Source organism: Ranitomeya imitator, chromosome 6, assembly GCF_032444005.1.
Source record: "Ranitomeya imitator isolate aRanImi1 chromosome 6, aRanImi1.pri, whole genome shotgun sequence".
NCBI classification, from domain to species: domain Eukaryota; kingdom Metazoa; phylum Chordata; class Amphibia; order Anura; family Dendrobatidae; genus Ranitomeya; species Ranitomeya imitator.
In genome coordinates, this window is record NC_091287.1 from 244050410 (window position 1) to 244075667 (window position 25258).

At 42.0% G+C, this 25258-nt stretch overlaps 1 protein-coding gene across 6 annotated transcripts in view; it reads left to right on the forward strand.

Moving 5' to 3' along the window:
• The window catches only part of LOC138642407 (uncharacterized), a 231528-nt gene that overhangs the window by 166873 nt on the left and 39397 nt on the right, over positions 1-25258 (forward strand). For all 6 annotated transcript variants that reach the window (XM_069730531.1, XM_069730534.1, XM_069730535.1 and 3 more), the window contains 6 exons: positions 139-219; positions 4700-4845; positions 11755-11871; positions 13291-13345; positions 19050-19068; positions 22968-22986. In XM_069730531.1, the coding sequence (XP_069586632.1) occupies positions 139-219; positions 4700-4845; positions 11755-11871; positions 13291-13345; positions 19050-19068; positions 22968-22986 (437 nt within the window). The remainder of the gene's footprint in view (positions 1-138; positions 220-4699; positions 4846-11754; positions 11872-13290; positions 13346-19049; positions 19069-22967; positions 22987-25258) is intronic.

A 25258-nucleotide genomic window follows, 5' to 3' on the forward strand; every position in this document is an offset into this window, starting at 1 on the left:
AATCTGACCTGTCCTCTCAAATGGTATAACACTCACACGGATGTATGAATGCAGCCTTATAGGGGCTTTTCAAATATACTCTGCTGACTACATATATTGTGTGTGCGCCTGGTTATAATTGATTGATTTGTTTTGCAGAAGTCATTCCTGAGAGCAGTGGAAGGCATATTGCAAAATTAAAAGATTACATGTCCCGAAGAGACAGGGAGCCCCTAATTGGTATGTCTTCAGAGAGCAAAGTCTAAAAGTAGAAAAAAAAAGAAAGAGTGTATTGAAATGTATGGACCGCCGAGATAATGAGACAGTTCAGCTCCATGATTGGGGAACTTGACTGCAATAGGAAACTTAAAAATGCATTTTTTAATGCCCATCTTTGTTTTGTTTTATCAAAATTGGTACACAGCAGGTCAACTACTGATGTCTAAGGATCCATTACAGTAAACGACCGTGATCAGTTACTTCACTGATCTGTGGTCATTTAATAGCCTGGTCAATTAAGAAGACCACACCAAGCAGTCTGTAATAGAGCTGAGCCTGCAGGTGGAGCTGCTGACAGTCAATTTATCACTCAAATTTAACCCCTTCAGGACATGCGCTGTACTAGTACTGCGCATGTCATGTCTCCCCCTTTGATGTGGTCTCCGGCGGTGAACCCACATCTTTTCCAGCACATGTCAGCTGTTTTGAACAGGTGACATGTGCCCCCAACAGCCGCTGGTGAAATCGCAATTCACCCGTGGCTGTTAACCCGTTAAATGTCGCTGTCAATCTCTGACTGAAAAATAAAGTGTTTGGCTCTGGGAAGAAGGGGAGCGAAAATCAGTAATGCAGAAACTAAAAATGGCTGCGGCGTGAAGGGGTTAAATGCCACTGAATCAGTGAATAAAAAAAAGTCAAATTGCACCATAAATTATTTTTTTTTCCTCAACCAGAGACAATAGAGCATCCTTAACCTCTTAACGACCACGATACACCTTTTAACGGCGGCAGTTACGGTTACTTATGCCTCAGCACCGCTTTTTAACGACACTGAGAAATAAGTGGATAGTGCCCCTCAGCGTCGGAATTTCTCCGGGGTCTTAGCGGTAGTCGAGACCCCAAAGAACATGATTAGGGTCAGTTGTTACCAACCCCAGTGTGAGCAGAGTCGGCCGAGTGTCCGTGACAATCGCAGCATGCTGCGATTGTCTCGGACCGAGGAAAACGACAAAAAGTCGGCTGCTGGGAGCTGCCCCATAATTTAACATTGGTCCGAGTGCAATGCGATTTTTAATCGCATTGCACTCGTCCGCTTAAGTCGCCAGTGTGACCCCACCCTCACTGTTATGTCGGCGACCGCAAAAAAGTCAGATTTCCCATTTAATATCGCTCTCCTGTAATCATGTGATCGCACATCAGAGGAGAGGGAGGATAGACCCTATCACAGTGATCAAAAAAAAAAAAAATAGCAAATAAAACCCCCCTTTATCACCCCCTTAGTTAATAATAAAATTAAAAAAATGTATTTATTTCCATTTTTCCATTAGGGTTGTAGTTGGGCTTGCGGTTAGGGTTGAGCTTGCGGTTAGGGGTGTGATTGCGGTTAGGGGTGGGCTTGCAGTTAGGGTTGGAGTTAGAATTGGCGGGGTTCCACTGTTTAGGTACATCAAGGGGTCTCCAAACGCGACATGGTGCCACCATTGATTCCGGCCAATTTTGCGTTCACAAAGTCAAACGGTGCTCCCTCCCTTCTGAGCCCTGCCATGCGCTCAAACAGTGGCTTTCCCCCACATACGGGGTATCGGCGTACTCAGGAGAAATTGCACAACAAATTTTGAAGTCCATTTTCTCCTGATACCCTTGTGAAAATTTAAAAAAATTGGTTCCAAAGTAAATTTTTTGTGAGAAAAATTAAAATTTTCATTTTTTTCCTTCCACATTGCTTTAGTGCTCGTGAAGCACCTGAAGGGTTAATACATTTCTTGAATGTGGTTTTGCGCACCTTGAGGGGTGAAGTTTTTAGAATGGTGTCACTTGTGGGTATTTTCTGTTATATTGACCCCCCAAACTCACTTCAAATGTGAGGTGGTCCTTAAAAAAATGGTTTTGTAAATTTTGTTGGAAAAATGAGAAATCGCTGGTCCATTTTTTAACAATTATAACGTCCTAACTAAAAAAAAAAAAAAGTTTCCAAATTTTGCTGATGTAAAGTAGACATGTGGGAAATGTTATTTATTAACTATTTCATGGAAACATGCAAAAAGCTTGAAATACAGGTGCTGTGTATCCACTGAAAGTTACAAGACCTAAAAAAAAAAATACACAAGCAATATATATAAATAGTATATATTGTTTATTAACAATGTTGATTAGAAGATGAATAATTCATGAACAGAGAAAGGAAAGGCCACCAGATGGCGAAAAACATCAAGGGATATGAATATACAAATAAATAGATGGAATATTAAATCAAGGAAAAACATTATGCAATTTAATACACAAAAAAAAAAATAGTAAAAAATATTATTGGAAAATATAGTAATGTGTAATTACTACATATACTCTGATACACAGCGTTTATAATAAGTAGTGGTTAGTTATACATAATTGCATAATCAGTAGTAGGCTACAAACTTTAATCAATGCAACGATAAAAATAATAAATACCGTATATACTCGAGTATAAGCCGACCCCCCTAATTTTGCCACAAAAAACTGGGAAAACTTATTGACTCGAGTATAAGCCTAGGGTGGAAATGCAGCATTTACCGGTGAATTTCAAAAATAAAAATAGATCATTATTTCCCCATAGCTGTGCCATATAGTGCTCTACACCATTCATTATTTCCCCATAGCTGTGCCCCATATAGTGCTCTGCACCGTTCATTGTGCCCCATAGCTGTGCCATATACGGTGCTCTGCACCGTTCATTGTGCCCCATTGCTGTGCCATATACAGTGCTCTGCACCGTTCATTGTGCCCCATTGCTGTGCCATATACGGTGCTCTGCACCGTTCATTGTGCCCCATTGCTGTGCCATATACGGTGCTCTGCACCGTTCATTGTGCCCCATTGCTGTGCCATATACGGTGCTCTGCACCGTTCATTGTGCCCCATTGCTGTGCCATATACAGTGCTCTGCACCGTTCATTGTGCCCCATATCTGTGCCCATATACGGTGCTCTGCTCCGTTCATTGTGCCCCATTGCTGTGCCATATACGGTGCTCTGCACCGTTCATTGTGCCCCATATCTGTGCCCATATACGGTGCTCTGCACCGTTCATTGTGCCCCATTGCTGTGCCATATACGGTGCTCTGCACCGTTCATTGTGCCCCATTGCTGTGCCATATACGGTGCTTTGCACCGTTCATTGTGCCCCATTGCTGTGCCATATACGGTGCTCTGCACCGTTCATTGTGCTCAATAGAAATCTCTGCCGCCGCTGCTGCAATAAAAAAAAACACCACATACTCACCTCCCTTGATTGCAGCTCCCGGCGTCTCGTTCCGGCGCCTCCATCTTCCCGGTGTCTCTGCTCTGACTGATCAGGCAGAGGGCGCCGCGCACACTGTATGCGTCATCGCGCCCTCTGCCTGAACAGTCAGAGCGCAGACGCCGGGAAGATGGAGGCGCCGTCCGGGAAGATGGAGCGGCGCCCGGCGGCTGGAACGAGGACAGGTGAATATGCTATACTTACCTAGTCCTGGCGATCCTCGCGCTGTCCCTCTGCCTGGTCTTCGGTGCCGCAGCTCTTCCTGTCAGCGGTCACCGGCACCGCTGATTAGAGGAATGAATAGGCGGCTCCGCCCCTATGGGAGGTGGAGCCGCTTATTCATATCTCTAATGAGCGGTCCCACGTGACCGCTGAAGAGGGGAAGAAGCTGCAGCACAGAAGCCCGTGGGACGGCAGGGACAGCGCGAGGATCGCTGGGACTAGGTAAGTATACCTCAGCGCCCTCACCCGCCGACCCTGCCACCCACATTGACTTGAGTATAAGCCGAGAGGGGCACTTTCAGCCCAAAAATTTGGGCTGAAAATCTCGGCTTATACTCGAGTATATACGGTAGATCTAATAAAAGTAATAGGAACAGGACAGGTCAATGTAAGTATAAAGCAAATATCAATAGTAGATGACCTACCAACTAACTACTAAGGGGCTAGTGCATATACAGATTATACTGCATATAGATAAGTCACTACAATCACTGTGTTAGTCAAAAAATATGTTAAATACACAAAGAGTAAAATAATAGTGCAGCAATAAATTTAACAAACAAGGCTGGTAAAATTAATGAAGGTAGAACACTCAATATAAATAAGACAAGTGTCAACAAATGACCTACCTACTAACTGATAAGGTGCCAGTGCATATAGAAATACTGCTGCACAGACCAAATGCTAATGCGTATGAATAGTCAAATGCTGATTGAGCTACATACCCCTGTGCTGGAACCGCACAAACCCGACTCGCGTTTCACCTTGGCTCTAACGAGGGAGACTGACTGGTGATTCCTCTAAATCTCTCCTATTATAAAAATAACCGCTATATTTGCCGGGGTTTCTCTAGCAGTGTCGCCACTGGCTCTCCTGGGCTCTCGTGTGACATTATGCCACACGAGCTCTGCAGCCAATCAGCTTCACTCTACCATAGACAAATCTGACATCTGGAGGAAGTGAGTCTAATAGCTTAACACTTCTCACACTTTCTTTTTTGCAGGTTTGGAGTATGTGCTGGAATATAATACTAAATCAATAACAAAACAAATTGAACCCAAATATTTTTGTGAGCTTTGTGAATGTGACTTGGATCTAGATCCAATGGTGGAGCATTTAGCTGGTTTTGGACATCGTAAACTTTATCTGGTGAGTATTTAATGCTTTCTGCAATATCAGGATGTATACTTTTCATTGAAGAAATAAAATAACAATCAAAATATATATTTGCTTGTAGATTGCTTTCACAAGTTGTGGGGAAAGAGACTTGTTTCAGTCATTTTTCTCAAAAGTGGAGAAGTTTAGTATTGTATATGCTCGAGTATAAGCTGAGCAACCTAATCTTACCACAAAAAAATGGGAAAACTTATTGACTCGAGTATAAGCCAGGTATGCATTGTCCCCTCATCCCTATCCTGATATGTATGATTCCTCATCCCTATCCTGGTCTGCATGGCCTCCTCATCCCTATCCTGGTCTGCATGGCCTCCTCATCCCTATCCTGGTCTGCATGGCCTCCTCATCCCTATCCTGGTCTGTATTGGCACCCATCAAAAAACATAAAAAAAACAAAACAAAAAAAAAAACATTCTACTTGCTGTCCCTGCATTCCATCGCAGTGTGTTGTACCTGTGCCAGCAGCTGATTTATGCTTGTAAGCAGCACATGGCAGTGATGTCATGCGCTGCTAACAAGCAGAGGACTGCTGCCAGAATACTCGCTGCTCTCCACGCCACAACTGTGCATGGACAGCTGTGAGTATTCATTGCTATTTTTTTAGCACGCACAGTTCCTCCTGCTACTTAGGGAATTTTTGTTCACTGCCCTCCATAGGAGTGGAGAGAAGTTAATATTTGTTTTAAGTATTAGGCACACGTGATCTAGTGGCCGCTGCAGGAAGCTGGTGGCTGCGATTACTGTGCCCGCTATTACAGAGAAAACAAGATTTTGAGTACTCACCATAAAATCTGTTTCTCGGAGCCTTCATGGGGGACACGGGAATCCGTGGGTTTATGCTGCTGCCACTAGGAGGTTGACACTAGGCAAAAAACGTTAGCTCCTCCCCAGCAGTATATACCCACCAAATGGGAGAAGGCTACTCAGTGAGTGAGAAAGCAGTGGGAGAAGCGGATAACATAACACAAATTTATCAGATAACAGAAAACAAGGGCGGATACTGTGTCCCCCAATGAAGGCTCCGAGAAATAGATTTTACGGTTAGTACCCAAAATCTTGTTTTCTCTCTTGCTTCATTGGGGGTCACAGGAAACCATGGGACGTCCCAAAGCAGTCCCAATGGTGGGAAGAAGTATCATATCCTCAAGGCCGAGCTCAGGTCACTGCGGATTGCTGGACCATTCTACCAGGATTGCATCTGATGAAGCATGAGTGTGAACAATGTAGAACTTGGTAAATGTATGAATGGAAACCCATGTAGCAGCTCGCCGAGCTGCGAGGCCTATGCCTGATGGCGAACTGCCCAAGAGGCCCTTGCCGAACACGTGGAGTGTGCCAAGATCCCCTGTGGTTGTGCTTTACATCTGAGACGGTAAGCTGCCAGAACAGTGGAAAGGATTCATCGAGCGATGGTAGACCTGAACACAGGGAGACCTTCACGTAGACCCTCTTTGATGAATGCCGGACAGGCTCAGTCCTGAACAGGTAAGTATGACGGATAATCCTTCCACCTTTATCCTTCTGATTACTTTGGGAATCATCGGTAGGGGTGGAAACAGGTATGGGAGGGAGACCTTTTGTCCAGGGTATTGGTAGTGCATCTGATACGAATGCTAGAAGGTTGCAAGATTGGAACCTTGTGGTTGAGTCTGGACACCATGATGTCGACATCCGTGGTCCCCCATCTGAGACAGATCCTGTGAAAAAGCTGACTGGTTCAGCGGCCTTTCACCTGCAGCGAGACCCCCTCGGCTGAGAAGTCTGCAGCTGAATTTTTCAACTCTTAGAATGTGCACCGTGGAAATTGCTGGGATATTCTGTTCGGCCCAAGACAGGATCCAAGTGACCTCTGACATCACTGCCCACCTGAAAGTTTCCCCTTGATGATTGTCATAGGCCACAACAGTGGCACTGTCGAACTGTACTCGAGTCGGATATCCGTGGAAAAGTTCCGGGATTTCTCCTGAGCTGACCAATGACCCTGGACCGTCCCATCTTGGAACGCTGCTCCTCAGCCGAAAAGCTGGCGTCCTTCGTTACTATCTTTCGACGAATGGGCAGAAAAGCACTTCCCGAGATGGACCGATTGGGAACGTTCCCGCCATTTTAGGGACAGCTTTACCCAGAAGGGGATTGAGACACCGATCCAGGAAACCGGTCCCATCTAGCTAAAAGGAAGCGTTGAAGGGGACACGTGAAGCATTGAGCAAACAGGACTGCTTGCATTGAAGCAACCACCATGCCTAGGTCATTCCTGCAGAAGTGGAGGGAGTGGGGAGAGTGACCTCTGAGAGACGAAACCCCACGCACAAGTGCTAGGGATCATTCTTTGGATAAGAAAATCTGTGTGTTGGCGGTGTAGAAAAACATCCCCAGGAACACAAGACGACGTACCAGAATCAGAGACGAGGAAGCCCCTGCTGCGCAGAATGTCTATCGCAGACGCCATTATTTTTCAAAACACACTGGGGCATTGGCTAGGCCCAACAACTGGGCTGTGAATTGGAATTGAAGTCCTTGTTGAATGTTCATCGAGCAGAAGTCGTCTTCTGTCTCCATGGAAGCTATCACTGATCAAAGGGACTCCATCTTGAAGTGATGCAGGCACACAATTGTTTAGTAATCTGAGGTCTCGAATGGGCAAACTAAACCGTTCATCTTGGGGACCACAAACAGGCTTGAATAAAGACCTGAGAAATGCTCTCTTATGGAAACTGAGGCGATAACGACGCCTAGACGAAAAACCCAGAAAGAGAAAGGACTGATAACATGCATATATGAATGCAGATAGAAAGTTATATGAAACAGCCTGCAATTAGGCTTAAATAATGCCAAGTACAGTACAGACCAAAAGTTTGGAGACACCTTCTCATTTAAAGATTTTTATGTATTTTCATGACTATGAAAATTGTACATTCACACAGAAGGCATCAAAACTATTAATTAACACATCTGGAATTATGTACTTAACAAAAAAGTGTGAAGCAACTGAAATTATGTCTTATATTCTAGGTTCTTCAAAGTAGCCACCTTTTGCTTTGATGGACTGCTTTGCACACTCTTGGCATTCTCTTGATGAGCTTCAAGAGGTAGTCACAGGGCATTGTCTTCCAACAATCTTGAAGGAGTTCCCAGAGATGCTTAGCACTTGTTGGCCCTTTTGCCTTCACTCTGTGGTCCAGCTCACCCCAAACCATCTCGATTGGGTTCAGGTCTGGTGACTGTGGAGGCCAGGTCATCTGGCGTAGCACCCCATCACTCTCCTTCTTGGTCAAATAGCCCTTACACAGCCTGGAGATGTGTTTGGGGTCATTGTCCTGTTGAAAAATAAATGATGGTCCAGGGAGATTGAGTGGTGAAGTGGGGGTTGGGCAGGCCTGACACTGCTCCAAATCTCTGCTGTGTGCAAGGGAAAAAGAAAAGACTGATAACATGCATATATGAATGCAGATAGAAAGTTATTTGAAATAGTCTGCAATTAGGCTTAAATAATGCCAAGTACAGCGCCTTGCGAAAGTATTTGGCCCCCCTGGAAAATTTCAACCTTTTCCCACATATCATGCTTCTAACATAAAGATACCAAATGTAAATTTTTGGTGAAGAATTAACAACAAGTGGAACACAATTATGAAGTTGAACGAAATTTATTGGTTATGTTAAATTTTTGTGGAAATTCAAAAACTGAAAAGTGGGGCGTGCAATATTATTCTGCCCTTTTACTTTCAGCGCAGCAAACTCACTCCAAAAGTTAATTGTGGATCTCTGAATGATCCAATGTTGTCCTAAATGCCTAATGATGATAAATATAATCCACCTGTGTGTATTCAAGTCTCCGTATAAATGCACCTGCTCTGTGATACTCAGGATTCTGTTTGAAACACAGAGAGAGCATCATGAAGACCAAGGAACACAACAGGCAGATACTGTTGTGGAGAAGTTTAAAGCCGGATTCGGATACAAAATGTTTTCCAAAACTTTAAACATCCCAAGAAGCACTGTGCAAGCGATCATATTGAAATGGAAGGAGCATCATACCACTGCAGATCTACCAAGATCAAAGCAAAAGGTGGCTACTTTGAAGAACCTAGAATGTAAGACATAATTTCAGTTGTTTCACACTTTTTTAAGTATATAATTCCACATGTGTTAATTAAGTTTTGATTCCTTCTGTCTGAATGTACAGTTTTCATAGTCATGAAAATACAGAAAAATCTTTAAATGAGAAGGTGTGTCCACTTTTGGTCTGTACTGTACTTGGCATTATTTAAGCCTAATTGCAGGCTGTTTCATATAACTTTCTATCTGCATTCATATATGCATGTTATCAGTCCCTTTTCTTTTTTTTCCTTGCACACAGCAGAGATTTGGAGCAGTGTCAGGCCTGCCCAACCCCCGCTCTTCACCACTCAATCTCCCTATACGTAGGGAGTTATACATGTGAGACATTTAGGGTCCAGGATGCCCATTTATCGCCTATGCTTTCTGATATTGTAGATGGTTTTGATTATTGGATAATGTGATTTTGTGTATTTCATGCATGGAAATTTCGCTCATTGCCTCACTGTACCAATTTTGTTATCTGTTTGGTGTGATCATTTACATATTTGGGGTTGTGCGTTTACATCAGGCTAAGGTGTATCGGTATGGGATAGGGTGTTAATATATTGTTTTTACTTGTTTTTAAACTTGTATCTGCTTTTTTGTGACAAAGATATGTTTCTAATTTTACTAGTGTGCACAGGTTTCCATGCATTGGTCTTAAGGTACCTTCACACATAACGATATTGTTAACGATATCGTTGCTTTTTGTGACGTAGCAACGATATCGTTAATGAAATCGTTGTGTGTGACAGCGACCAACGATCAGGCCCCTGCTGGGAGATCGTTGGTCGCTGAATAAAGTCCAGAACTTTATTTCGTTGCTGGACTCCTGCTGACATCGCTGGATCGGCGTGTGTGACACCGATCCAGCGATGTCTTCACTGGTAACCAGGGTAAACATCGGGTAACTAAGCGCAGGGCCGCGCTTAGTAACCCGATGTTTACCCTGGTTACCATCCTAAAAGTAAAAAAAAACAAACAGTACATACTTACCTACCGCTGTCTGTCCTCCAGCGCTGTGCTCTGCACTCCTCCTGTACTGTCTGTGAGCGTCGGTCAGCCGGAAAGCAGAGCGGTGACGTCACCGCTCTGCTTTCCGGCTGCTGTGCTCACACAGACAGTACAGGAGGAGAGCAGAGCACAGCGCTGGAGGACAGACGGCTGTAGGTAAGTATGTACTGTTTGTTTGTTTTTTTTACTTTTAGGATGGTAACCAGGGTAAACATCGGGTTACTAAGCGTGGCCCTGCGCTTAGTTACCCGATGTTTACCCTGGTTACCGACATCGTTGGTCGCTGGAGAGCGGTCTGTGTGACAGCTCTCCAGCGACCAAACAGCGACGCTGCAGCGATCCGGATCGTTGTCGGTATCGCTGCAGCGTCGCTTAATGTGAAGGTACCTTTATTTACAAGTTTATGACCACTTATAAAATGTGTTCAAAGTGCTGCCCATTGTGTTGGATTGTCAATGCAACCCTCTTCTCCCACTCTTGACACACTGATAACACCGCAGAATATATGCTAGCACAGGCTTCCAGTATCTATTGTTCAGATGCTGCACATCTTGTATCTTCACATCATAGACAATTGCCTTCAGATGATCCAAGCATCTGAAACAATGGATACTGGAACCCTGTGCTAGCATTTCTTCTGTGGTGTAGCTATCAGTGTGTCAAGAGTTGGAGAAGAGGGCTGCATTGACAATCCACAATGGGCAGCACTTTGAACACGTTTTGTAAGTGGTCATAAACTTGTACATAACTCACGAAAGAATAAAGCTACGTTAAAACCAAGCACACCATTGTTTTTCTTGTGAAATTCTCAATAAGTTTGATCTGTCACATGACCCGCTTCCCATTGAAAAAAATAAAGTTGGATCCAAAATGGCCAACTTCAAAATGGTCACCACCCATCTTGAAAAGTTTTCCCCCTCCCATATACTAATGTGCCACAAACAGGAAGTTGATATCACCAACCATTCCCATTTTATTTGGGTGTATCCATATAAATGGCCCACCCTGTAGAATGCTGTAGATACGCCCTGAAAGGCAATGACCTCATCTTATAGAGGCAAAATCTGCTGACAGGTTTCCTTAAAGCATCCCTTCCATCTTCAGGGATCCTCACCCAAGTATAAAATAAGGATATGGGGACGTTTTCAGCACAAAAAAGGTGACGAAAAACTCTGCTTATCCTTGAGTATATACAATAATTAGGCTTTTTTTTTTTTTTACATCTGGATGTAAAGTAAACCATACTATGCGGAACTTAGAACATCAAGAAAATCAAGACTTCTTTTCAAAACCAGTCCACTTTGTATGTGTTCAAGCAGGGTGTCATAGAGAATGTTCTATAACTATTGTACATATGAATCCCTTCATTACACCGCTGATTTGACTTTCTTTTGGTATAAATTGTTCCAAAGTCACAAATTTCACAAAACGATGAAAAAGTTTTGCCACACATGGCAAAATGCAAAATTGGTGTAGTTTATAAGGAGTGGCCATGGTCTACAACTTGCAGACAGACATTTTAATACTATAAGCAGAAGATAACACCATTCTTCTCATTTGCTGTTTAGGACACTTTGATTTGAGCCATAACTGCACCTAATTGGCAAATGTTTCTGTGATTTAGCTTTAGTTTTAGAATGGCATATGAAACATCAGTCTTGGTAGATACCCCAAAATTTCTATAATTGATTTGACAAATAATTTGTAAATAGACACTTGTGTATGTTGGTGCCTTTGATTTATGTTCATTAACAAAACTCTGTGAAACAGGCAAAAGAATATCCATATGTCCTAAAAGCTCAGTCCAGCACCAAAGAAGACCCATCTAAGTTCATAAGAAGAATGGCTTTGGAGATAGAGAGAGAGGAGGGAACAAAGATGTATTTGGTATGTTTTATTAGTTTCTCATTTATTGTCATGAAAAGTTTGAAAATCGTATGAGACACACTTTGTATTTTTTTTGTAGGATGCATTGCCAAAACACTATAACCTATAAGTTTATTTACGTTTAGTGATATGAAAAAAAGTATTACTAGTCAGAATCTTCAAGCATTTGAAGATAAGAGCAAATTTGACCATTTTCAAGACAGACTACCAACACTGTTATAAACTCTGTTGATCTTGTTTGTGTGGCTTATAGATTAATGTTTAAATATCCCAGAAAGAGAGGTCTTATTATATTTCTATTAGAAGTAGCAATACTAAAAGTCAATATTGACCCTTTAACAAACCTTGGCCTTATGACTTCAGCTAATAGGTGGCACTAGAGTACTAGTCCTCTTCCTCGCATAAAAGGCAATTTTGCATATTTAATTTACCAGAGTAGCATGTATGTAAGTCTCATCACAAGCCTGGTTTGTCACTTTCCACAAGCAGAAACATTAACCTTTAGTTTCTTATATAACACCACACACCACTGATTGGCAGCTTTCAGCCTATGCACAGTGTACAAAGAAAACTGCCTATTGGTAATATGGTTGTGGTTATACAGCGTTCATGAGTATGGAGGACTACATGGTAGCAGGTGTACTAGTCCTTTAGTGAGCTCCTGCTCAGAAATTATAGCATCTACAGCAAGCATCCAGTCACACATTACTGGAATAAGGGGCTTTGTATTATGATGCTCTCGGGTTAAGAGGCAAAAACCTGGTAACATTCCCTCTGATAGCTGTGCATAAACGAATGCCTACAGGGCATAAGGTGGAGCAGAGTCTGCTACTGCAGTAAGCTGGCTGTGGTGGCAGTAGTGGGTCGCTGCTGTGGGCACTGGGCTAGGAGGAGGGGGTGTTCAGCGGTGCGATACTGCGTTGGGCTGTGGGCTTTCACAAGAGTCCCACACTTTATTGTTTTCACTGTGGTGGACTTTGGTAAATGTCCGTATAACAGTGGGGTCCGTCCGCTAAGAAAACAGGTTTCAGCTCTGTTAAACAAGAGCACAGCTCTGGAGGTCCACTCCCCTTCAGAGCACACAGAACTCTGAGTGAGTCCAGAAGCTAAACTTTTACCTCTCGGACCACACACTAGGGTTGAGATATGGTGAACAGCGGTCCTGCCCAACTCTAACTGTTCACAAAAAACATGGCCCTGTCAAGGTTGATTATCCCCTCTCAGCACATAACATGCTGGAGCGCACTTCCAGGTTCATATCACTGAAGCTAATTTCCTCAGTGAAACATATCTCCCCTCCAGTATATTACCAGTGACCCTTATAAAATAAATATATGTGTGTATATATATAGAGAGAGAGAGAGAGATTATGTATGTACTCATATTTGTGATGGTGATGTTGTTTTAAATGCTTTTCAGGTTGATTCATCAATATGGCCAGATACTATGATGTCTCTTAGGGCAGCAGACAGAAGTGAGTGACTTATACTTTGCCTTTGCTTTTCAATTGATGATTGCCAATTCCTAAAACTCATAAAACACTATTTCTTGGTACAAGAAAGATATATCTTTGTACCGTGTTAGCCGGTATCCTTCATTTTTTTTTTCAGAAGTGGCTTTAGTTCCATAAAGATGCGGTACATGCTTCAGATTTTGTATAAGTCAGTGCCTGATGAAGATATAAGTCAGTGCCTGAAGAGACCCGAGTAGTCTCGAAAGCTTGCAATTTACCATCTTTTCACTTAGCCATTAAAAGGTATCAACCACCGAGGACTCTCAAATGTAAAAAAATTGTATTTCTTGGTATAGCGATTCCTTTAGACAATCTGTGTTTAACCCCTTCATATCCAGAGGTATTTTTGGTTTTGCGTTTTCGTTTTTCGCTCCCCTTCTTTCCAGAACTATAACTTTTTTATATTTTCCATCAATATGGCCATGTGTGGGCTTGTTTTTTTACTGGATTAGTGTACTTTTGAATGACACCATTGGTTTTAACATATCATGTGCTGGAACACGTGAAAAAAATTCAAAGTGAGGTGAAATTCCAAAAAAGTGCAATTCCACAGTTGTTTTTTGTTTGGCTTTTTTGCTAAGTTCACTGAATTTCTAAAACTGACCTGTCATTATGATTCTCCAGGTCATTATGGGTTCATAGATAAAAATAGAACATACACGTTTGGTGTCTTAAGTGGTGCAAAAAATTCCAAACTTTGTTTAAAAAAAAAAAAAAAAAGCACCATTTTCTGATGCCCGTGGCATTTTCATTTTTCATGATCTCAAGTCAGGTGAGGGCTTATTTTTTGCATGCCGAGCTGACGTTTTTATTGACACCATTTTGGTGGATATATGACCTTTTGATCGCCTTTTATTCCATTTTAATGCCATGTCGTGGTGACCAAAAAAACTTAATTCTAGCGTTTTGACTTTTTTTTCACTACGCCGTTTAGCGATCAGATTTTTGACAGATGGAGCAATTCTAAATATCTGTGTTTGATTTTTTATTTTGAATGGGGCAAAAGGGGGATGATTTGAACTTTTATATGTACCGTATATACTCAAGTATAAGCCGAGACCCCTAATTTTACCACAAAAAAATGAGAAAACTTAATGACTCGAGTAAAAGCCTTGGGTGGGAAATGCAACAGCTACTGGTGAATTTCAAAAATAAAAATAGATACTAATAAAAGCAAAATTAGTGGACATCAGTAGGTTGAGTTTTTGAATATCCATATTGAATCAGGAGCCCCATAAAATGCTCCATACAAAATACGCCCCATATAATGCTACATAAAGTTCATGATGGGCCCCATAAGATGCTCCATACAAAAAATATTCCCCATATGATGCTCCATACAAAAAACGCCCCATATAATGCTCCATACAAAATACACCCCTTATAATGCTCCATAAAGTTTGATGGACCTTATAAGATGCTTCATACAAAAATTATGCCCCATATAATGCTGCACAAAGGTTAATAATGGCCCCCATAAGATGCTCCATACAAAATTCACCCCATATAATGCTCCATAAAGTTTGATGGGCCCCATAAGATGCTCCATACAAAAATATGCCCCATACAATGCTGCTCAAAGGTTGATTATGGCCCCATAAGATGCTCCATAGACATTTGCCCCATACAATGCTGCATAAAGGTTGACTATGGTCCTAAAAGATGCTCCATAGAAACATTTGCTCCATATGCTGCTGCTGCGATTTAAAAAAAAGACATACTTCCCTCTTTTCCTGAGCAGACGGGGACACCGGCACTTGCAATATTCACCTGTCCCCTTTCCACCGCTGTGCGCCGCTCCGTCTTCGGGGTCTCTGCAGTCACTGTTCAGGCAGAGGGCGCACAGTAAACACGTAATTGCGCCCTCTGACCTGAACATCACAGCCAGAGGACGTGGAAGACGGAGCCCGGCGGTGGAACGGGGACAGGTGAATATCGCAATGCTCACACTCCCCCCTCATACTCACCCTCCCGGCGCTGTCCCTGGCAGCTTCTGCGATGCGATGGTCTCTGGCGCCAGCAGCTTGTTCCTCTGTTCAGCGGTCACCGGTACCGCTCATTAAAGTAATGAATATGCGCTCCACCCCAGTGGGAGTGGAGTCGCATCCATATTACTTTAATGAGCGGTACCACGTGACCGCTGAACACAGGAAGAGCTGCCGGCGCCGGAGAGACCATCGCATCAGAGAAGCAGGGACGTGCAGACCGCGCCAGGAGGGTGAGTGTGATGTGACAGAGAGACGGACTATGGGAGAGGGGAGACAGACCGGTGGGGGTGACTCGAGTATAAGATGAGGGGGCACTTTCAGCCTAAAAAAATGGGCTGAAAATTTCGGCTTATAATCTAGTATATACGGTATTTTTTTTTTTTTTTTTTTAAATATTTTTACAAACTTTATTTTAGCATGCTTCAATAGTCTCCATGGGAGACTAGAAGCTGCCATAACCCGATCGGCTCTGCTACATGCAGGCGATGATTAGATTGGCTGCATGTAGCAGAATACCTCACTTGCTATGAGTGGCTCTCATAGCAATCCTGCAGTGACAACCATAGAGGTCTCCAAGAGACCTCTGGTTGTCATGCCAACCCATCGGTGACCCGCAATCACGTGACTGGGGTTAGCGATGGGCGGATTTCCGGAGAGTTGGCCAAAAATGCATGTTAAATGCAGCTGTCAGCGTTTCACAGCGGCATTTAACATGTTAACAGTGGCACATGTCAACTGATCAGATCAGCTGCCATGCCGGGAAAGGTGCGGACTCATTGCCGGAGCCTGCACCAAACGGGGAGGCGTCTAATGACAGATCCGTAATTGGTCGTTAAAGGGTTACATGGGTTTACCAAAAAAGGCATTTATCATCTATTGAATCTGTATCCGTAAGCACTTTGCTGTGCTGTTTTTGTCAGTCCTATTGACTTTAACCCCTTTCTGCCAGCTGACGGAATAGTACGTCAGCTGGCAGATCCCCTGCTTTGAGGTGGGCTCCGGCGGTGAGCCCACCTCAAAGCCGCGACATGTCAGCTGTTTTGTACAGCTGACATGTGCGCGCAATGAGCGCGAGCGGAATCGCGATCCGCCCGCGCCCATTAACTAGTTAAATGCCGCCGTCAAGCGCTGACAGCGGCATTTAACTAGCGCTCCCGGCCACGCGGCCGGACGTGCTCGCGCTGCTGACCCCCGTCAAATGATCGGGGGTCAGCAGTGCATTGCCATAACAACTCTATGGTTGTTGATGGCCGATTGCTTTGAGCGCCACCCTGTGGTCGGCGTTCAAAGCAACCCTGCATTTCTGCTACATAGAGGTGATCTATGCATCACCTCAATGTAGCAGAGGCGATCGAGTTGTGCATGCTTCTAGCCTCCTATGGAGGCTATTGAAGCATGCCAAAATTAAAAAAAAAAAAAAAAAAAAAGTGATTAAAAATATAAAAAAAGTATATAAAAGTTCAAATCACCCCCCTTTCGCCCCAATCAAAATAAAACAATTAAAAAAAAAATTCAAACATACACATATTTGGTATCGCCGCGTTCAGAATCGCCCGATCTATCAATAAAAACAAAAGATTAACCTGACCGCTAAATGGCGTAGCGAGAAAAAAAAATCAAAAAGCCAAAATTACGTTTTTTTGGTCGCCGCGACATTGCATTAAAATGCAATAACGGGCGATCAAAAGAACGTATCTACACCAAAACGGTATCATTAAAAACACCAGCTCAGCACGCAAAAAATAAGCCCTCACCTGACCCCAGATCACGAAAATTGGAGACGCTACGGGTATCGGAAAATCGCGCAATTTTTTATTTTTTTTTCTTAAGCAAACTTTGAAATTTTTTTTTCACCACTTAGATAAAAAATAACCTAGACATGTTAGGTGTCTATGAACTCGTACTGACCTGGAGAATCATAATGGCAGGTCAGTTTTAGTATTTGGTGAACCTAGCAAAAAAGCCAAACAAAAAATAAGTGTGATATTGCATTTTTTTTGCAATTTCATCACACTTGGAATTTTTTTCCCGTTTTCTGTTACATGGCATGGTAAAACCAATGGTATCGTTCAAAAGTACATCTCGTCCCGCAAAAAATAAGCCGTCACATGGCCATATTGACGGAAAAATAAAAAAGTTATGGCTCTGGGAAGGAGGGGAGCAAAAAATGAAAAAGCGGAAAAAGCTCCGGGGGTGAAGGGGTTAAATAGAGCAACAAACTGAATTCACGATCACCACCACATTCATACTCGTATATACAGCAGGCCAGGAGGAACATAAATGTAAAACTTAACCTTTACTAGTTCTATTTTAAAACAACGGCCAAAATATTAAGTTTTACATATATGTTTATCCTGGCCTGCTGTATATATGTTATGCCTATAATGTCTATAATTTGTAAAGCGCTGCGGAATATGTTGGCGCTATATAAATAAAAATTATTATTATTATTATTATGCCTGACTGGTCAGGTACTTTTTGGATTAGTCGAGAACTGATCCTTTTTGCTGGTGATCACATTCATACTCTTCAACGTGATCGTGCGATAAGGAGGGATTAGGTTGGGGATCCTTGGAGGACCCCAGTGGTCAGACACATATATCTCTTTGAATACCCAAATTCCATCATTTTTAATGAATGCAGTGCTATATTTTTTATTTTTATTTTTTTAAGTAAAAAGATTGAAAACTGAGCGACTCCATTATAAGTCAATGGGGTCTGTCTGGAGAAAGTAGTACTAGAGAGGTCAATGCACGTTTCAGTGTGCAATGTGTTTTCCAGCCTCTCTTATGTACAACATGGACGAATATACAGGAATCAAGATTACATAGGTGGCGACTATGACTACTTGACATTTCTACCCTCCCCCAGTTCTTTATGTAACAGCATTAGAGAGTTGGGGAGAGAATTGGAGGCTAGAGCACTCACTATACCCAGGTTGTGTGTAACATGGCAAGGGAGGGTTGAAGTGCCACCTCCCATGTAAATCGCATGATACTTGTATATGCTACTGCATTATTGTACACCACAAAGCATGAATATCGCCTTTTGAAGCGCTCTGGAATGTCTGGTAACCTTTCACATTACTATTTAGCACATCCCCCCCCGTATGGCGTGTGCTCCATGTCTGCACTCTGGTGAAAGCGCTTGCCTCCATGTGATGTGTCTGACAATGAATTTTGTTTATCCTGATACAGAAAATCAAAATAAAGTTGAACAGCGATGTGAACCCAGCCTAATATGTTAACACTTCCCATACCAAATAGAAGATGGGCATTTTGTCTGTAAATACAAGTTGTCTGGCAATGGTGATGAAAAGTCAGTAAGGGGGCATTTACACCACCCCATTTTGCGGTGTTAAACTGCTGCCAATCTGTAAATATTTACCAATTGGTCGATTAATAACCTTTTTAGACTGGCAGAGCAGCATTGATCTGTAATAGATCATTCAGTGCACATAGGCTGCCGCTGTACTTGACAATGTGGTCCTTTTTAGAGTAATGTTTTTTTTGTGCACCACGAAAAAATCGTTTCACTCAACGAACAAACTTGCCTGTTTAGACTGCAAATTTATTGTGGTAAGAGCATTCTGAGGAATATTTGTTCACTGCAAGCTTGCAGTGTAAATACTTTTTGTGTTTGCATTTGCTAATAGAATGTTTGTTTTTCTTTAACAGAAATGAGAAAGAAATCCAGGTAAGGCAATTGTTTCCTTACAGTATCACAAACTGTTCATGTTGAGCACAAATGTTTTGCACAGGTGTTTTATTTGTCGATTTTAAATAATTGACAAACTTTGATCTAATGTACAGTAGTGTGCAAAAACTTTTAGGCAAGTGTGGATAAAATGCTAGATGTAGTTACTAGAAGTGTTAATCGTTTGGGATGAGCAAATAGCTTTGGATAAGTCCTTATCCGAATAGCTGTAGCGCTTACCAAATGGCTAAATCGGGAACCGGATACCTGGAGCGCTCCCGATAATCAGCTGTTCGGTGCTGTAGCTGCATGTGTCACGGCTGTGTGACTGTCAGAACACATGCATGGAGAGCCCAATTAAGAGGCTTTCTCCATGCTTGTGTTGTGACTATCACACAGCCGCGACACATGCAGCTATGGCACCGAACAGCTGATTATCGAGAGCGCTCCAGGTATCCGGGTTCCGCTGCAGCTATTCGCTCATCCCTATGAATAGTTTATTTTTATTTATAATACAAAGTGATTGAACAACCGAGACATCAACATTTGGTTTGACCACCTTTTGCCTTCAAAACATTTTGAATTGATTGTTCTAGGTACCCTAGCACCCTAATAATTGTATTTGATTTTTTTTCTTTTTGCCCTTAGATACCCTAGCAAGCATTTTTGAAGAAGCCTGGCAGGGATGTTCTAAATATCATAGAAAAATAACCACAGATCTTCTGTGGATATAGGCTTGCAAAAATACTTATGTTTCTTCATGCAATCTGAGACAGACTCGATAATGTTAAGACGAGGGCTCTGTGGGAGCCATGTTATCACTTCCATAACTACTTGTTTTCTTTAAAATGAAGATAGTTCTTAATAACATTGGTTCTTGAGGGGTCATTGTCTTGTATATATTTGGAGCCAATCAAACGCGCCTCCCTGATGGTATTGTATGATGGATAAAAATCTGCCTGTGTTTCTCAGTATTAAGGGCATTATTCATCTTAACCAAATCCCAAACTCCATTTGCTAAAATGCAGCCCCATTACTTGCAAGGATCCTCCACTAGGCTTCACTGTAGCCTGCAAATATTCGTTACTGTACCACTCTCCAGCCCTTTGGCAAACAGTCTGACTTCTTTTACAGCCAAATATTTCATATTTTGACTCGTCAGTCCAGAGCACCTGATGTCAATTTTCTGCAGACCAGGTCCTATGTATTCATTGATAGCCGAGTCACTTGACCTTGTTGAAATGTCAAAGGCATGGTTCTTTGCCGCAATTTCTCCATGAAGACTTCTTCAGGATCAAAGTCTCTGAACAGAAGATAGGTTTAGTTGAGTTCAACTGGTTGATGCCATTTATGAGCTAATGGCCCTGCAGGACATCTTCCAATTTCAAAGGCAAGTGAGCATGATGTGTCTTTCTTTTGCAGCACTATCTCGGCTTTTGTTTCCCTGGCCGACCACTGCATCTTCAGCGTTGGCCTTTTTTTTTGTGGTTTTTACAAAGATCTTGAACAACATATCTTCAGACCTCGGTCTCCTTTGAAATTTTTTTCTTGGGAGAGACTTTGCTGATGTAGTACAGCTACCTTGTGTTTTGTTGCTGTGCTCAATCTTGATAGAACAAAGAGCCCTGGAAGTGATTATATGGCTCCAATAGAGCTCTGCTCTCAACAGTGAGCCTGCTTGGATTACATAAAGTGCTGTGGAATAAGTTGGCGCTTTAGAAATAAAAATTATTATTGTATGAAGAGACAGAACGATCTACACAAGCCTATATCCAAAGAAGATCTGTGTTTAGTTCTCCTAGTTGTTTGGAACAACGTTCCTAACAAAATTCTTCAAAAACTGTGTGCAATTGTACCTACAACTTAGTTGTTTTTTTTTATTTTCAATGGGGCAAAAGAATGGTGATTTGAACTTGTTTTATTTTTTCATATTTTTTAAAACTTTTTCCCCCCACTTTTTACTTTTATTTAATGGTTCCCTTAGGAGACTTGAAGATCATCTGATCACCTGTGCAATACATAGCATGGCTGATGACTGCTATGTTTAGCAGACATCACAATCTGCTATAAACCCCAGCCACAAGCCAGCATTCAGAGTATCGTAATGACAGGCACGGGGTTCTTCTGCAGACACTGCGGCTGCCATAGCAACCCATCGACGCAACGCAGTCATGTGACACGAATGCCAATAGGAGGACTCGCTTCCAGCCTTAGCTTGGTAAATTCCACTGTCAAGGATTGACAGTGGGATTTAACTGGTTAACAGCTGTGGGTTGGAGCACTGATCCACTTGCGGCTGTTAAGGCACGTTATGGCTGATTAAATCAACCATCACGTGCAGGGAAAGATGTGGGCTTGGCATTGAAGACTGCAGCAAAGTCAAGCATACGACATACGACATATGGCATAAATATGTCATATGTCGTGAGGGAGTTAATATATATTTTTAAAAAAATACAGAAGCATTTTAAAGAAAAATATATCTGGCTGCTATTGTGTATCTAACACGATTTGGACAGCATGAATCTGATAACAGATTTCCATTCTGAAAATAAAAAACAGTGCCTATTTGGTTATATTGCATACATAAAAGTCTGAACTATTTAACCCTTATTTAATAGTATTATTAGTACTATTTAATATTACGCCCACGTTGGAATCCCTCCCTTTGACGTGGGCTCCGGCGCTGAACCCACATCTTTCCGAACACGTCAGCTGTTTTTAACAGCTGACGTGTGCTTCTAACAGGCGCCATTTTTTTTCTCCCAAAGTTTGGATTTTTTTTTTCACCATTTAAATAAGAAAAGAACCTAGGCATGTTTGCTGTCTTTGAACTCATAATGAGCCGGTGAATCATAATGGCAGGTCAGTTTTCTGCATTTAGTGAACATGGTAAAAAAAATGTGGAATTGCAATTTTTTTCCAATTTCACTGCACTTGAAATTTTTTTCCTGTTTTCCAGTACACGATGGGTTAAAACAAAATGTTTTTAAAAAGTACAATTTGTCCCGCAAAAAACGAGCCCTCACATGGCCATTTTGACCGAAAAATAAGTTATGGCTCTGGGAAGGAGGGCAGCAAAAAACTAAAATACCTCCAATGGTTAAGGGGTTAAAGCATATTAATTCTATACAATACACGGTGCCAAGAAAAATAAAACTCCTCGAATTATTTTTTTTTTTTATATTAAAAACCCTTTCAATTAAAAAAGCAAAAATATGCCCCATACAATGCTGCTCAAAGGTTGATTGTGGCCCCATAAGATGCTCCATAGAAACATTTGCCCCATATAATGCCGCACAAAGGATGATTATGGCCGCATAAGATGCTCCATAGAAACATTTGCCCCATATAATGCCGCACAAAGGATGATTATGGCAGCATAAGATGCTCCATAGAAACATTTGCCCCATATAATGTCGCACAAAGGATGATTATGGCCGCATAAGATGCTCCATAGAAACATTTGCCCCATATAATGCCGCACAAAGGATGATTATGGCAGCATAAGATGCTCCATAGAAACATTTGCCCCATATAATGTCGCACAAAGGATGATTATGGCCGCATAAGATGCTCCATAGAAACATTTGCCCCATACAATGCAATACAATTACAGCCCACTTTTTACCTAGCCTTCAGTTCATCATATGGTAATATAAACAACTAATACTTCATAAACGAAGACTTTTACATGGCTTTAACAATAGAATACAAAAGTTATTATTCTTGGAAGGAGTAAGAAAAAGAAAAATTGGCTCAGACGGAAAAAAGTCATTGGGAACAGAGGAGATAACTGAAATCTGATGGGTTCTCTTTGATGCAACTTGACACTACTTTTGTAAAGAAACTTCAGCTTTAGTGACTGTGATTAATGCATTGTGCTTTTATATTTTCAGATGGGCTGATGACAAGAATGTAAGTAATGTGTATATATGTAATGTGTTTATGCAGAAATGAGGTCCAGTCCAATGGCAAAAAAAAAATACTCCCTTCACTGCTCACCTAACCTACATCCCTCCATCTAGTCCTCCATGCCTCCTCTATCCCCTTTCCTCCATTGCGTCCATCTTTATCAACATCTTCACTCAAGGCCGTAGCTTACAGCTGAACTAGACTTCTGACATCACTTTGCCGTTTGCTGTTACTTCTCACATTGTGACGTCAAGACATTACAATGGCTGCAGGGATGACAGGACAGATGAGCAGTGAGATTATTTTTTTATTTTTTTAACCTTTTAACAACTAATGACTGGTATAGCACGTCATGAACATGTCAGTTCCCACATCATGACATGCTATACCTGTCATGAAAACACACATTGACAGCTCCATGCCGACAGCAATCACAGCTGTGCTGTCTGGCTAGAGATGCGGGGACCAATTACTGAAGTCACCACTGTCTGATCAGTCTAAGTAACCGGTCACAGCTTGTGATCCGACGGGAGGTGCTGAAACATCAGCATTTCCTGGCACGATCACTGCCGGGAGCTCGGCGTACATGAGAGCCGAGCTCCTGTGGTAACTCTCCAGATGCTGCGATCATGGCATTTAGAAGGTTGTGAGATGGAGGTGGCTCCCTCTCTCACCGCTTATTGGCACCCCCACAGCAAAATCACAGGGAGACAATGGTTGCCATAGCACCCGGAGGTCAAACAATGACTTACTGGTGTGCCAGGTATGGTGGCCTTTTAGATCTTGCCATAGGCAGGATGTAACAGGCGTTCTTCTGGTGTAATCTGACAGGTCTCATACATTGCAGTGCATGTGTATTGCAATGCATGAGATCAATGATCAGACAAAAATTAAAGTTCCATAGAGGGACTAAGTAAAAAATAATAAATTAGCAAAAATTATAAAAAAAAAAAAAAAAAAACCTCACAAAAGAAGGAACAAAAATGATTACACCAATAAATAAATATATTTTTGTGAAAACAAAAATAAACTAAAGTACACATTTGATATCACCGCATCAGTAACGACCCAATTTATAAAACTGTCACACTTTTTGACTCCTATAGTGAATACCATAAAGAAAAAGAAAAAAGCAGGGCAAAAGATGCTTTTTCATCACACCGCCGAAAAAAATGGAACGAAACGCAATCAAATAGATTAATCTTGTCCCGAAAAAAAACAAGCTGCCACACAGCTACATCAGTGGGAAAAATAAAAAAGCTATAGCTTTCAGAATACACCGATGCAAAAACATTTTTTATATATCTTTATTTATATATCTCTCTATCTCTGTATACAGTTGTGCTCAAAAGTTTACATACCCCGGCAGAATTTTTGCTTTCTTGGCCTTTTTTTCAGAGAATATGAATGATAACCCCAAAACTTTTTCTTCACTCATGGTTAGTGGTTGAGGGAAGCCATTTATTGTCAAACTACAGTTAGTCCTCGGGTTACGACGGTCTCGTGTTACGTCGTTTCGTGGTAACGACGCTTTACACGACGCCTCATTCCGACTTACGCGGTTTTGCGTCATAAGTCGAACTACGTGCAACGGCAGAAGAGGAGTGTCCAGTACTGTACACTGTGCCCGGTTACACGAGGAAAACGAGTCTCCTGCACGCTATAACACCCTAATTATGTAGGGCACTGTGTTAGGATAGGTGTTTGGATAGTCGAAGTGTTTGCAGTACTGTACTGTTATGGTACAGTACTGTATGAACGTATGGTCCGACTTACGTCGAAATTCGGTTTACGACGCCGCGTAAGAACGGATCAACGTCGTAAGTCGAGGACTACCTGTACTGTTTCTCTTTTTAAATCATAACATGACAACCCAAAACATCTAAGGGTATGTGCACACGTTCTGCGGTGCAGAAACGCTACAGATCCACAATTGATTTACAGTACAATGTAAATCAATGAGAAAAAACGCTGTGCTGATGGTGCGGAACATTCTGTGCGGAAACACTGCAGATTAAAAGAAATAGCATGTCACTTCTTTTTTGCGGATCTGCAGCGTTTTTGTACCCATTCCATTATAGAAATCCGCAGGGGTAAAAAACGATAAAAATCTGCACAAAAAACGCGAAAAATCCGCAGCTGCGTTTTCTGCTAAGACATGCAGAATCCACACCAGAAATTCCTAAGCCTAATCCGCCACGTGTGCACATAGCCTAAATGACCCTGATCAAAGCTTTACATACTCTGGTGATTTTGGCCTGATAACATGCACAGA